At 41.8% G+C, this 16020-nt stretch overlaps 1 protein-coding gene across 1 annotated transcript; it reads right to left on the minus strand.

The window, feature by feature from the left end:
- Positions 1–2152: 2152 nt before the first annotated feature.
- On the minus strand, positions 2153–15340 carry LOC139415842 (zinc finger protein 300-like). Its single transcript, XM_071163972.1, has 2 exons — positions 15053–15340; positions 2153–4003 (listed from the first exon to the last, which is right to left on the minus strand). The coding sequence occupies exons 1-2, from the start codon at positions 15222–15224 to the stop codon at positions 3183–3185; spliced, it is 993 nt and encodes a 330-aa protein (XP_071020073.1). The 5' UTR covers positions 15225–15340; the 3' UTR covers positions 2153–3182.
- Between the last annotated feature and the right edge of the window lie 680 nt (positions 15341–16020).

Consider the following 16020-nt stretch of genomic DNA (forward strand, 5'->3'; position numbering starts at 1 on the left):
TGAGTCTCCTCCTTACACGTCTGACGCTAGACAGAACTTTAGTGATATCTGTTCTTCCTCACTTCATCTGACCTGACCTCAGGCCCCAAATTCCTCACCCCTTCCCAACTCACGGCTGTCCTGTTGACTTGTACCAGACTGTGGCCCTTCTCCTTCCCATAGGATCCCTGATGTCTAACAATAACATATTCTGACAGAATGTAACATGAATAAGGATATTTCATATTTTCAAGTTTAGAAGTCAGAACCCATCAGATGTAATAACTTGTAATTTCACACTCTTCTAACGGCCACGGTGCGTTATGAGCAGAAAACAAAACAAAATGTATTGGCACTGTCACTGAACACAAAGAGAACGGGTTGAGTCCCATATACCCGTGGTATATGGTCCGATATACCAAGGCTGTCAGCCAATCAGCATTCAGGGCTCGAACCACCCGTTTTATGTTAGACCATATATTGACAAAAAAAAAAATACTTTTTACTGTTCTAATTACGTTGGTAACCAGTTTATAAAAGCAATAAGGCACCCCCGGGGTTAGTGGTATATGGACAATATACCACGGCTAAGTGGTGTATCCAGGCACTCCGTGTTACGTCGTGCATGAGAACAGCCCTTAGCCGTGGTATATTGACCATATACCACACCTCCTAGGGCCTTATTGCTTCATCAGAACAGTCAGAACAAGTTAAGTCGACATCCATTGGTGGAAAATGATCTGACGAGTTTAATAAGGACGATTTATCCTTTCTCTTGCCACATTCAAATTCCTTTATTACGTCATGACATAGCTCCCAATAATTATTTTGAGGAAAACCGAATTTTGCATTTACTACGATATTCCTTCTTACTTGGCTCGACGATGTTATGTGAAAAAAATTGAGGCTAGTTTGCAGGCCTTTTGGGCGGGTTTTCAGTCGTCATTGGCCTATAAATGTTTACTTGACCTGGCAACCCTGTCCTGAACTATGTCACTTTCTGAGCTAATGGAAAAAAGAGAGGGAATTAAAACGTTGGCTCGAATCTTTTGTATTTATAAAGTTATTTTGGGATGATAATTAAGTCGAGTGTTGAGGTTTCCAAAACCGTACAGCCATCAAGGATAATTTGTTTTTAGATAGACCGTTTTATACTTAGACAAAATTTCCTCAACTAAACAAAAATAAGATTCAATGTCTCCAATGAAATGTATTGAAGTCAGAAAGACAAAGGTTTTTGTGACAGACAACTTTTTAAACATGTATGGTGAATTTACTCTTCTTTAAAAAATGGTGATCACTGTTTGCCTAAACAGTTTATTGAGTAGAACTGAAGCTAGCTATCAGTAGATCTACATACGAACCTATTCTACATAGTTGTATCTCTGGTGTCCTCCGCAGCAGTCTCCGTAGCCGATCATTCTCCTCCTGGTACTCCACTACCGTTTTCTCAACTGCCCCCAAAATATCCACAGCAGCCGCCGATAAACGCTCATTTAATAAACACACGCAACAATTGTAGGCTTAGACATTTTTCGTCGAATGAGAGTTGGGTTGCCTACTAGTTGGTCAGTGGGTCTTTATTTACAAGCCAATATTAGCTAAAAAAGCCAACATCGGCCCGATGTCTAGTTTATCGCCGATGTGTAAAACCGATGTCAAAGCCGACGTGCATACCTAATATAACATGGGTAGCTGATATGACACCACGAAAAAATACAGCGCTACACAGAACAAACGCAGAAAAATACTAAGCGCACACTTCCAACAACTAAACAAGTTCAAGTCCAGCAGTCATTTGAAAGAGTAAGAACATTTCAGCGAGACGACTCAAAAGGTGAAATCCATTATCGCCAGGATAATGGAATTCATTGCCCTTGACAATGAATCGTTCTCTGTCGTGGATGATGTTGGCTTTTCCCCGACTGGTTGAGCCCCGGTACTCGCCATCTTTCAGATGTTGCCCTACCGGAGTTACACAGTTTTGTGAAACGTACATCTATGAGCTACTTGCTATGGGCGTCACTGCTATTAGCTTCACGACTGACATCTGGACCAGCGATCTCAGTCCCATGAGCATGCTGAGTCTGACAGCACAGTGAGTCGATGAGGATTTCGTACTGAGGAAAGTCGTATTGCTTAAAGAATGTGCTGGTTGTCATACCGCTGCTGCCATCTCAATGGCATTTGAGAACATGTTTGAAACAGGAACACACTTCTAGCTCCATTCGAAACAACCGACTGGAGAAATAAGCTCATCAACTGCGTCTGCAGCAGACGTGATACCCTCGGTCATGGTATTGAAATGCCCGCTCAACAAAACTGCCAACACAGACCGTGGCTTTAAAATTTGGAAAAGTACTCTACTAGAGGCTGTGAACAAGGGATTCGGTGGCATTCTCTCTGATCCTCTTTACTGTGTTGCCACCATGCTGGATGTGTAAGGTACAAGGACCGCTACCTCGGTGCAGACAAGAAACAGGGTTTATGTGAAATGTAACCTGGACACCTGGACAAGATGGAAACAGACACCGTGACATTGCGCACCGAGGAAGAGAGGCCACGGACAGACAGACAGCTGAAACTACACTTCAGTCGTTTCATTCTCATAATCATGTATACATGATAATACATAATACACGTATGATGAAATTCTGGTTGAGAATGAAACTACTGAACAAATTAACGAATCAGCACAGCAAGTAAGTGAAAGAAATAGGTTTTTGATGATGTTTTACTGGTAATGGGGACATACGTAAATGCCAAATAAATAACTTTTTGGTCAGTGTCACCTTTATTTAACTAGGCAAGTCAGTTAAGAACAAATTGTTATTCACAATGACGGCCCGACCCCGGCCAAACCCGGACGACGCTGGGCCAACTGTGCACCTCTCTATGGGACTCCCAATCACGGCCGGATGTGATACAACCTGGATTCGAACCGGGGACTGTAGTGACGCCTCTTGCACAGAGATGCAGTGCCTTAGACCACTGAGTCCATGTGTGTGTGTGTGTGTGTGTGTGTGTGTGTGTGTGTGTGTTAACTCTTTAACTGTACTAGAATGCTTAAAAGTCCGCAAAAAAATTGTAATATTGGTTATCGGTATCGGCCAAAAATGTCATATCGGTGCACCCCTAGTGTGATCATTACCTCATCATTCAAAGCAAACTTTATTTACATACATTTGCCAGTTTATGCATGGTTAGGCTCTGCTTGACACCGACACTTCTCCTGTGTGAGTCCGTATATGTGCAATTAGATGCTCCTTGCGAATGAAGCCTTTACCGCAGTCACCACAGCTGAATGGTTTCTCTCCTGTGTGAGTCAGTATGTGTCTCCTTAGATCCCCTTTCTGATTGAAGCTTTTACAGCAAAAATGACAGCTGAATGGTTTCTCTCCTCTGTGAATGCGTATATGTCTGGTTAAGTGCTCCTTGCGATTGAAGCGTTTCCCGCAGTCACCACAGCTAAACGGTTTCTCTCCTGTGTGAATCTTCATGTGCATGGACAGATTTCCTTTTTGTTTGAAGGTCTTGCCACAAAAGGGGCAGATGCAGGGTTCCCCCATTGGTGCGTTGGGATCAAATGGTGGGCTGATGTCAAGCCCTACTAGGTTGCTATTTACAGCTGAGCTGTGTCTGTAGGCATTGTTTTGATTATCTGGAAGGTCACAGGGAATGTTGAGACCCTTAATGTGGGTCACAGTGCCAAAAGGTTTGAGATCCACTGGTTTAGAATTACTCTCTCTGTTCTCTCCAGTCTGGGTTTGGGGAAGAGTCAAGGACCAAAGTGGGTCCTCCTGATCACATTCACTTTTCACACAGGAAGGAGTGAATATGAACTCTATATCAGGCTCCAGCCCTTGAAACTGCTCCTCCTCCTGACTGGTCCTGATTTCCTCCTCTTCGTCTATAATCAGTGTGGGCTCTGGGTCCTCCTGCCCCAGGCTGGGGCTCCACTCCCGCTCACAGTGCTGCTGCTCAGGGGGAACCTCCTCTTCAGAGACAGAGACCTGCAGGGAGTCTGGAGGGAAGGAGAGAGGAGGAGCAGAGGTTATCTGAAGTGGCTTCAGAAAGTATTCACACCCCTTCTTTTCACCCAAATTTTGTTGTGTTACAGCCGGAATTTAAAATTGATTTAATTGAGATTTTGTGTGGCCTACACACAATACCTACCCCATAATGTCAAAGTGGATATTTTTAATAAACAAATTAATTAGAATTGAAAAGCTGAAATATCTTGAGTCGATAAGTATTCAACCCCTTTGTTACGGCAAAACTAAATATGTTCAGGAGTAAAGATGTGCTTCACAAGTCACATAATAAGTTGCATGGACTCCCTTTGTTCAGTAATAATGGTGTTTAATATGATTCTTTAATGTCTACCACATCTCTGTACCCCACACATACAATTATCTGTAAGATCCCTCAGTAGAGCAGTGAATTTCAAACACAGATTCAACCACAAAGACCAGGGAGGTTTTCCCAATGCCTTGCAAAGAAGGGCACCTATTGGTAGATGAGTAAAACAGTTTAAAAAGCAGATGTTGGATATCCCTTTCCCTTTTTTGAAGTTATTAATTACACTTTGGGTGGTGTATCAATACACCCAGTCACTACAAAGATACAGGCGTCCTTACTAACTCAGTTGCCGGAGAGGAAGGAAACCACTTAGTTATTTAACCATGAGGCCAATGGTGACTTTAAAACAGCTACAGATTTTAATGGCTGTGATAGAAAAAAAATACTGAGGATTGATCAACAGCACTGTAGCTTCTCCACAATACTAACCTAATTGACAGAGTGAAAAGAAGAATGCCCGTACAGAATACAAATATTCAGAAACATGCATCCTGTTTGCAATAAGGCACTAAAGTAAAACTGCAAAAAACGAGGCATAGAAATGAACTTTATGTCCTGAACACAAAGCGTTATGTTTGGAGCAAATCCAACGCAACACATCACACTTCATATTTTCAAGCACGGTGGTGCATCATGCTATGGGTATGCTTGTCATCAGCATGGACTAGGGAGTTTTTTAGGATAAAAATAAATGGAATAGAGTTAAGCACTGGCAAAATCCTAGTGGAAAACCTGGTTCAGTCTGCTTTCCACCAGACACTGGGAGACGAATGCACCTTTCAGCAGGACAATAACCTGAAACACCTGCAAATCTGTGGCAAGACTTGAAAATGGCTGTCTAGCAACTATCAACAATCAAATTTATAGAGTTTGAATACTTTAAAAAAAAGAATAATGTGCAAATATTGTACAATCCAGGTGTGCAAATCTCTTAGAGACTTACCCAGAAAGCCTCTCAGCTGTAATCGCCTCCAAAGGTGGTCCTAACATGTATTGACTCAGGGGTGTGAATACTTATGTAAATGAGATCTGTTTTCATTTTCTAAAAAATTACAAACATTTCAAACAACATGTTTTCATTGTGTGTAGATGGGTGAAGGCACTGTATATACCACATAATTAAATAGAACACTTGAATCAAACATTTGGACTATACATTTATAAGAGCTATACAGCTTAGCAGATAGCTAGGGCCACCTTCTAGACCGACTGTATTCTATACAGCCTAGCAGGTAGCTAGGGCCACCTTCTAGACCGACTGTATTCTATACAGCCTAGCAGATAGCTAGGGCCATCTTCTAGACTGAGACTGTATCTCTTGAGAAATGCCTGGGTGCAGATAGCTAGGGCCACCTTCTAGACAGACTGTATTCTATACAGCCTAACAGATAGCTAGGGCCATCTTCTAGACTAAGACTGTTTCTCTTGAGAAATGCCTGAGTGCAGATAGCTCGGGCCACCTTCTAGACAGACTGTATTCTATACAGCCTAACAGATAGCTAGGGCCATCTTCTAGACTAAGACTGTTTCTCTTGAGAAATGCCTGAGTGCAGATAGCTCGGGCCACCTTCTAGACCGACTGTATCCTATACAGCCTAGCAGATAGCTAGGGCCAGCTTCTAGACAGACTGTATTCTATACAGCCTAGCAGATACAGTGCCTTGCGAAAGTATTCGTCCCCCTTGAACTTTGCGACCTTTTGCCACATTTCAGGCTTCAAACATAAAGATATAAAACTGTATTTTTTTGTGAAGAATCAACAACAAGTGGGACACAATCATGAAGTGGAACGACATTTATTGGATATTTCAAACTTTTTTAACAAATCAAAAACTGAAAAATTGGGCGTGCAAAATTATTCAGCCCCCTTAAGTTAATACTTTGTAGCGCCACCTTTTGCTGTGATTACAGCTGTAAGTCGCTTGGGGTATGTCTCTATCAGTTTTGCACACCGAGAGACTGAAATGTTTTCCCATTCCTCCTTGCAAAACAGCTCGAGCTCAGTGAGGTTGGATGGAGAGCATTTGTGAACAGCAGTTTTCAGTTCTTTCCACAGATTCTCGATTGGATTCAGGTCTGGACTTTGACTTGGCCATTCTAACACCTGGATATGTTTATTTTTGAACCATTCCATTGTAGATTTTGCTTTATGTTTTGGATCATTGTCTTGTTGGAAGACAAATCTCCGTCCCAGTCTCAGGTCTTTTGCAGACTACATCAGGTTTTCTTCCAGAATGATCCTGTATTTGGCTCCATCCATCTTCCCATCAATTTTAACCATCTTCCCTGTCCCTGCTGAAGAAAAGCAGGCCCAAACCATGATGCTGCCACCACCATGTTTGACAGTGGGGATGGTGTGTTCAGCTGTGTTGCTTTTACGCCAAACATAACGTTTTGCATTGTTGCCAAAAAGTTCAATTTTGGTTTCATCTGACCAGAGCACCTTCTTCCACATGTTTGGTGTGTCTCCCAGGTGGCTTGTGGCAAACTTTAAACGACACTTTTTATGGATATCTTTAAGAAATGGCTTTCTTCTTGCCACTCTCCCATAAAGGCCAGATTTGTGCAATATACGACTGATTGTTGTCCTATGGACCCACCTCAGCTGTAGATCTCTGCAGTTCATCCAGAGTGATCATGGGCCTCTTGGCTGCATCTCTGATCAGTCTTCTCCTTGTATGAGCTGAAAGTTTAGAGGGACGGCCAGGTCTTGGTAGATTTGCAGGGGTCTGATACTCCTTCCATTTCAATATTATCGCTTGCACAGTGCTCCTTGGGATGTTTAAAGCTTGGGAAATATTTTTGTATCCAAATCCGGCTTTAAACTTCTTCACAACAGTATCTCGGACCTGCCTGGTGTGTTCCTTGTTCTTCATGATGCTCTCTGCGCTTTTAACGGACCTCTGAGACTATCACAGTGCAGGTGCATTTATACGGAGACTTGATTACACACAGGTGGATTGTATTTATCATCATTAGTCATTTAGGTCAACATTGGATAATTCAGAGATCCTCACTGAACTCCTGGAGAGAGTTTGCTGCACTGAAAGTAAAGGGGCTGAATAATTTTGCACGCCCAATTTTTCAGTTTTTGATTTGTTAAAAAAGTTTGAAATATCCAATAAATGTCGTTCCACTTCATGATTGTGTCCCACTTGTTGTTGATTCTTCACAAAAAAATACAGTTTTATTTCTTTATGTTTGAAGCCTGAAATGTGGCAAAAGGTCGCAAAGTTCAAGGGGGCCGAATACTTTCGCAAGGCACTGTAGCTAGGGCCACCTTCTAGACTGACTGTATTCTATACAGCCTAGCAGATAGCTAGGTACACCTTCTAGACCGACTGTATTCTATACAGCCTAGCAGGTAGCTAGGGCCACCTTCTAGACCGACTGTATTCTATACAGCCTAGCAGATAGCTCGGGCCACCTTCTAGACCGACTGTATTCTATACAGCCTAGCAGATAGCTAGGGCCAGCTTCTAGACAGACTGTATTCTATACAGCCTAGCAGGTAGCTAGGGCCACCTTCTAGACCGACTGTATTCTATACAGCCTAGCAGATAGCTAGGGCCAGGTTCTAGACAGACTGTATCTCAGTCTAGCAGATAGCTAGGGCCACCTTCTAGACCGACTGTATTCTATACAGCCTAGCAGGTAGCTAGGGCCACCTTCTAGACAGACTGTATCTCGGTCTAGCACTATAACACTAGCCCACTGTGGGACGTATTTACCGCCTGTTTGGCAACCCTTTTCCCCCTTCGGAGGGTATATCTGTGGTTGATGGACGTTTCTGATAAGGAAAGTGTAGTTTTATTTGCAGAGTGGTGCCCAGGAAATAATAAATTATTAGATGCTAACACATCCCGCTCCCCCTCCTCCAAACCAAAACCAAACATGGATGTTAACGTTTACACTAGGGTTGCAAAGGGTCGGAAACTTCCCGGAAATTTTCCATGGGGAGTTAAGCCCTGGGAATTCTGGGAATTTGCTTAAATTCATTATAAAAGATAGCTTATAACAGTGAACCTTTTTTGTGGGATACACATAAGGCAATTCTAGGTCTTGTGGCATATTTTGGTTAAACTATCCCCAGTTCAATAGAATTGCAACCCTCTGCATGCACATTGCATTCTTCCATCACATGTGCAGCTGATTCTCAAGGTCTTGCCCACGAATGAGATGCTATTGAGCCCACACAACTACACTGTCTGAGCCAAGGACCACGTGCTATCTGGTAAGTTTTGATTACAATACTGGGTGGGGTGAATATATTTTATGACATACATTATTTTTTGTTAACTAGTAAATAGTAGCCTACAGCAAAGTGTGTGTAAGTAATTTCTAACTTGTTAACAATGTGGGTTTTAGCTTGCTTGAGCCTGCTAACTGATGAGTGTTAATTCACTTGTTTCCATACATGTTTCATTTTAAAACATTTATCTGTATTTATCTATACATGGATTTTTTTTTTACTCCTTTTTTCCTAATCTTTAAAGGAAAATGGCACCGGCACTATCTAATGTGGAGACATTTCACTGCAGCTAATGTAGAAGGAAAAGCTGTGTATAACTGCAAATACTGTGCCAAATCATATGTAAAGAATGCAACAACAAAGATACAGAATCATCTGGCCAAGTGCGTAGTTCTCTCAGCGCTCACAACAAGCAACCTCTGACAAAAGTCCCTATACTTCTATTCGAGGTGAAAATGATGAATCAGACACCTTATCGATAGCAACAGTTCATGGTCCTCCTGGAATCAGAAGTTTTTTTGACTCAATGGAGGAACGTAGTCAGAGAAATGCTGATGAATGTCTTCCTTGAGCTGTGTATGCAACTGGTTCACCTCTGATGCTCACAGGCAATGTGTATTGAAATAGATTTCTGAATGTTCTTCACCCAGCATACACCCCTCCAACCAGACATGCTTTATCTACTCATTTGCTGGATGCAAAGTTCAGAGATCAAGTGAAGGTCAAGCAAATCATAGGGAAAGCAGACTGTATTGCAATCATCTCTGATGGGTGGTCGAATGTTCGTGGGAAAGGAATAATTAACTACATCATCTCCACCCCTCAACCAGTATTCTACAAGAGCACAGACACAAGGGAGATCAGACACACCCGTCTCTACATTGCAGATGAGCTGAAGGCAGTCATCAATGATCTTGGACCACCGAAGGTATTTGCGCTGGTGACAGACAATGCTGCGAACATGAAGGCTGCTTGGTCTAAAGTGGAGGAGTCCTACCCTCACATCCAATTGTTGGCTGTGCTGCTCAAGCATTGAAGAAAGCCAAGGAAATGGTTTGGTATGTGAAGGGTCATTAGGTTATAGCAGCAATCTACCTCACCAAGCAAAGTGAGAAGAATAAGAGCACCACATTGATGCTGCCCAGCAACACCCGTTGGGATGGTGTTGTCATCATGCTTGACAGTCTCCTGGAGGGGAAGGAGTCTCGCCAAGAAATGGCCATATCACAGTCTGCCGATATGGACAGCCCCATCAAGAGGATCCTCATTAATTATGTATTTTGGGAGAGAGTGGTAAGCAGCCTGAAACTCCTGAAACCTATAGCAGTAGCCATTGCATGGATTGAGGGAGACAATGCCAACCTGTCTGATGTTCAGACTCTGCTTGCAGATGTAAGAGAAGAAATCCGTATTGTCCTGCCCACTGCACTGTTGCTCTAAGCAGAGGAAACTGCAGTTCTGAAATACATCAAAAAGTGTCCAGACTTCTGCCTGAAGCCCATCCACGTCGCAGCGTACATGTTGGACCCCAAGTATGCTGGCAAGAGCATCGTATCTGGTGCAGAGATCAACAAGGCCTATGGTGTCATCACTACCGTGTCTCGCCACCTTGGCCTGGATGAGGGCAAGGTTCTTGACAGTCTGGTGAAGTACACTTTCAAGCAAGGGCTTTGTGATGGAGATGCAATATGGCAGTCTTGCCAACATATCTCATCAGCCACCTGGTGGAAGGGACTTTGTGGATCTGAGGCTCTTTCCCCTGTTGCCAACATCATCCTCCAAATCCCACCAACATCAGAGCGCAATTGGTCCTTGTGTGGGGACACACACACACACCAAAGCACGCAAAATGCGGACCAATACAAGGGTTGAAATTGGTGGCCATTCGGGCAAATTTGAGTCTTTTTGAGCCTGACAACGAGCCTTCCTCAACAAGGTTGGAAAGTGACAGTGAAGAAGAGGCCTCAGAGTCTGATGTTCAAGAGGTGGACATTGAGGAGGTCCAGGGAGAAGACATAGAAGACTGAGAGGAAGACAACCAAAGCTTTAGTTTCTAGACTATCATTTTACAACAAATGTATGTTGAAAATGTTTTTGGGAGACGTGATGTATCATTGGGGATCATTTAATATTCCCTTTCTTTTGTTGTTCTGTGAAATCGTCCCATGTGAAGAGTCAACTCATTTAATTAAAGTTCAAATAGTATTTTTATTTTTTTCTACTGGAAGGATTTAATCATTTGTAATTATGTCTATTTATGACAAGATAAAATGTTTATTTTTCTGTCTCCATTTGATATGATAAATATATTGAATGCAAAAAACATCTACATTTAAGTGGTAATAATATTAATTCCCATATATTCCCGTTAATTCACATGGAAAGTTTTCTGTATATTCCCCAAAATGTGCAATCCTAGTTTGCGCCCACTCACTTCGTTCTACTTCCTGTCTGAAGCAAATACAATGTCTGTCGAGAAGCTGGACTAAGTTATGCCCCTGCCTATATCCCATTTCAATCAGCTTTTTGTGACAAAGACAACTATTTAATCATACCCAGTTAAAGTGGTAGTAGTGGCAATTTTTTTTTTTTACCTTGAGGAATATTTTTTTATCATCATTGTCCAAAAGTTTATTCAATTCTTCAAATGTTTCATGACTTTGTCAATCAACTTGTTCTTAATGAATCGTAATCATTGTTTAATGTTTCTGTATCAATATGGACTTTGTAAAAAAAAGGTCAGTTGGGGTCATTTTGACCCCAGGCAAAACATCTAATTCCGCCTATAGTAATTTGATAAATAGGACCTTCATTTGACTCCAGGTTTCTATGGAGACATCATTACAAGGTTATCCATACCACCAGAGGGAGGAGGGGACCTGTATTAGTGATTTTTTACCAGATAGACAAATCAACAGCAGATAAATAAACAGAGTATTCAAAACATTAGGAACACCTTCCTAATATTGAGGAATGGAGCCAGGTTAAATTAGGATTTTTAAGCCTTGAGGCAATTGAGACATGGATTGTGTATGTGTGCCATTCAGAGGGTGAATGGGCAAGACAAAATATTGAAGTGCCTTTGAACAGGGTATGGTAGTAGGGTGCCAAGACCACCGGTTTGAGTGTGCAAAGAACTACAATACTGCTGTTTTTTTCACACTCAACAGTTTCCCATGTGTATCAAGAATAGTCCACCATCCAAAGGACATCCAGCCAGTTTGACACAACTGTGGGAAGCATTGGCGTCAACATGGGCAGCATCCCTGTGGAACAATTTAGACACTTTGTAGAGCCCATGTCCCGACGAATGGAGGCTGTTCTGAAGGCAACTCAATATTGCAAGGTGTTCCTAATGTTTTGTGCACTCAGTGTAACTATATACAGTATGCAGATGGTGGTGTGTAGAGACAGTATGGACATTCTTTTGGAGAGATTTGAAACCCAAATTGGTCTACACGGACAAGTTCTGGCCTGGTTTAGATCTCATCTGTCGGAAATATATCAGTTTGTCTCTGTGAATGGTTTGTCCTCTGACAAATCAACTGTAAATTTCGGTGTTCCTCAAGGTTCCGTTTTTAGGACCACTATTGTTTTCACTATATATTTAACCTCTTGGTGATGTCATAATGTTAACTTTCATTGCTATGCGGATGACACACAGCTGTACATTTCAATGAAACCTGGTGAAGCCCCAAAATTGCCCTCCCTGGAAACCTGTGTTTCAGACATAAGGAATTGGATGGCTGCAAATGTTCAACTTTTAAACTCTGACAAAACAGAGATGCTTGTTCTAGGTCCCAAGAAACAAAGAGATCTTCTGTTGAATCTGACAATTAATCTTGATGGTTGTACAGTCGTCTCAAATAAAATTGTGAAAGACCTCTGCGTTACTCTGGACCATGATCTCTCTTTTGAAGAACATATCAAGACTGTTTCAAGGACAGCTTTTTTCCATCTACGTAACATTGCAAAAATCAGAAACTTTCTGTCCAAAAATGATGCAGAAAAATGTATCCATGCTTGTGTCACTTCTAGGTTAGACTACTGCAATGCTCTACTTTCCGGCTTTCCACATAAAGCACTAAATAAACTTCAGTTAGTGCTAAACACGTCTGCTAGAATCTTGACTAGAACCAAAAAATGTGATCATATTACTCCAGTGTTTGCCTCTTTACACTGGCTTCCTGTTAAGGCAAGGGCTGATTTAAAGGTTTTACTGCTAACCTACAAAGCATTACATGGGCTTGCTCCTACCTATCTTTCTGATTTGGACCTGCCGTACATACCTACACGTACGCTACGGTCACAAGACCCAGGCCTCCTAATTGTCCCTAGAACTTTTAAGCAAACAGCTGGAGGCAGGGCTTTCTCCTATAGAGCTCCATTTTTATAGAATGGTCTGCCAACCCATGTGAGAGACGCAAACTCGGTCTCAACCTTTAAGGATTGAAGACTCATCTCTTCAGTAGGTCCTATGATTGAGTGTAGTCTGGCCCATGAGTGTGAAGGTGAACGGAAAGGCACTGGAGCAACGAACCGCCCTTGAAAAGCAGACTGAACCAGGTTGTAAATAAAGCGAGGCTGCATTACACACGGCAATGGATATTCCCACCCTGAGTCCCGGCCTGCTCTTGCTGATAAAAAACGTTTTATTGTGTGCTGCTTAACCAATGGCTGTGCTGTGTAAGCCTACAGTGGAAGGTCGGGAATAGAGTCTAAGGCTTCTTCCACGTTTTTGTTGGTGATTGATTAGGCCTAGTTCCAAAAAAATCCTCTGTGTAATCACAGCATTTGGAGATGTTTTAACAAAACAATTTTGTGGTAAGTTGACCAAGTTTTTTGACATTTTGAAAAAGTTGTAGACATATTCCTATGAAGTTTGATCTATAATTGTTTTTTAAATATACAAGTAGGAAACCCTTAAGATAAATAATCCACTTGTTTATTTGTGTGTAAAGTAGTAATATGTTGGACGAGCAACTTCACAAGCAGTAAATGCTAGCCAGATAGTTAGCTAGCAACCTTACTACCAGATCATCTGAGGTAAAAATACATTAAAAAGATAATGTAACTTAATTGCAGTTGCAAATGTTTCCACTAGCTAGCTATGTTTTTAAGAGAGAGCTTTTAAATTGGCATCGCTCCCTGTTTTCAGTCACAGGTGGGGACTGGAGTGTGAGTAGTGCAGGAGATGGGCTCCAATTTGACTGGGGATAGCTTTATTTGTGACCATGTAAATGTGATATTTCAGTCTCTTATTTTTGAAGGGGGGGTAACTAAAAAGTGTAAACTGTAGACATCTCCATTAATAGTTTATTCACCCTTTTTTTCACCTTTATTTAACTCAGTTAAGAACAAATTCTTATTTTCAATGACGTTAACTGCCTGTTCAGGGGCAGAACGACAGATTTGTACCTTGTCAGCTCAGGGATTTGAACTTGCAACCTTTCGGTTATTAGTCCAACGCTCTGACCACTAGGCTACCCTGCCCCCCCACACCTAAGTGTGAGCTTCCTCCACATACTATCCCCCCAAACATTGCTTTTTTTTGTGTCAGCAATTAGACATTGTTCTTATGGGGTCTAGTTACACCTTAGTACCCTACCATGCTGCCTCGTTGACAACATCTCAGAATGGTGCAGATTACTGTTCGAATTTAAGGTCACTCTTCCCTCCCCGCTTTCGCACGATGACGAGACAGGCCATAGCCCGGTGTACCCCGGGCCAGATTAATCAAACCCCCTCTATATTAGCCCACACAGCTACAAGGGTCTACTTTCATGCCAGGTTTAAGACCTCATATTGAAACTCAGAGAACACAACCGATGAAATATACAATCTTCCAATTATCAACTTCGGTTTAGAGACAAGCTTCATGAAACCTCTAAACAAGGGCGGCTCAATTTACCCCACTCTGCCCTAGGTGGTAATATCTCTCTAGAAGCTGACCCGTCGTCCGTATTGTGAAACAATTTTAATATTAAAGTAAGATATGAATAGAGAAAGCTGATCTGAGAGCAGGGCTGACTTTCTTTCGATCCTATATGTAGTCCTATCGACACCCACTCCAACGAACGACGCACTAGTGAATGTTCTCTCTGCTTGGTGTTTTTGGAAACGTTTGTTATAGGAAGGTTGTCACAAGTTACCACATCCACAAAGTCCTAAACCCCGCCCATTTCTTAAATGTACCTTCTTAAAAACGTTATTTTAAACCTAACATTAACCACAGTGCTAACCTTATGCATAACCTTAAATGAAGACCAAAAATCAAAATGTTGGTTTTCATGAATTTTTACGATATAGATATATATATTTTTACTTTGTGGCTGTGGTAACTAGTATAAACCTTATTGGAACGATGCATCTTAAAAACACTCGGAAGCTAAAATTCCATCGCTTTTGCAAAACCGGGCCTTCAACTACAACTAGCTATCAGTAGATCTGCATACTAACCTATTCTACATAGTTTAATATCCGGTGTGATTCGATTCCGCAGCAGTCTCCGTAGCCGATCATTCTCCTCCTGGTACTCCACCACCGTTTTCTCAACTGCACCGAAAATCTCCACAGCAGCCGCCGTTAAACGCTCATTTAAAAACAAACGCAACAACTGTAGTTTAGACATTTTCAGTCGAATGAGAGTTGGGTGGCCTATTTAGTTCAGTCAGTATGTCTTATTTTTACTCCACTAAATTATTGCCAAAACAAACTCGTTTCTAATTCTACTTCCGTGTTCTAGTCAAGGAATCTTACAAAATCGTTTGTTCTAATGGCTGGCGAGCCCAGAAAAACACAACAGCGCCGCCAGCTAGGTGGGAGTTGAATCCAGTGCAAAGCAGTTTACAGACCAGTTGAAAAGGAAAACGATAACTACACAGTAGCGGTGCGTGGGTAAAATCACATGGGAAGCCAATCCAGGGGGGAAAAAGCCATATTACAACCTGTGTGTGGTGCTAATTAAGTTGTTTGCTCTATAACCTTATAGTTCATATGCCTTGCGACAGTGATATATAGGTCTAAAGGCCCAGACAATAAGAAGATACAGTGGCAGAATAAATTCAACCACAACTATGATTCATTAAAAAAAACAGAGCAACCTCTGTCTGGTAAAGTCCTCAAAGAATATTGAATGTTATAAACAGTTACCTGACCTTCAGCATGGTCAAGCAAGTTAATGTTTCTGACATTTTCGGACCACTCAACTATTGATTTCAAACTACACAGCATTACTGCAAGTTGCAACGAACACAGGAGCTGCCTGCACTATTCCAGCACCATTTCAACTACAGACCAATCACATCACATCTGTTAATTATTGATGTCCCCTTTAAGGATGGAGCACCCTTGGTCATGCACAGTGTTGTTCTATGTTATTCCAGTACTAACTCGTTTGAGTAAATGTGAAGCTCCAGTTCAATTGC

The sequence above is a fragment of the Oncorhynchus clarkii genome, chromosome 9 (assembly GCF_045791955.1).
Source record: "Oncorhynchus clarkii lewisi isolate Uvic-CL-2024 chromosome 9, UVic_Ocla_1.0, whole genome shotgun sequence".
Taxonomy (NCBI): domain Eukaryota; kingdom Metazoa; phylum Chordata; class Actinopteri; order Salmoniformes; family Salmonidae; genus Oncorhynchus; species Oncorhynchus clarkii.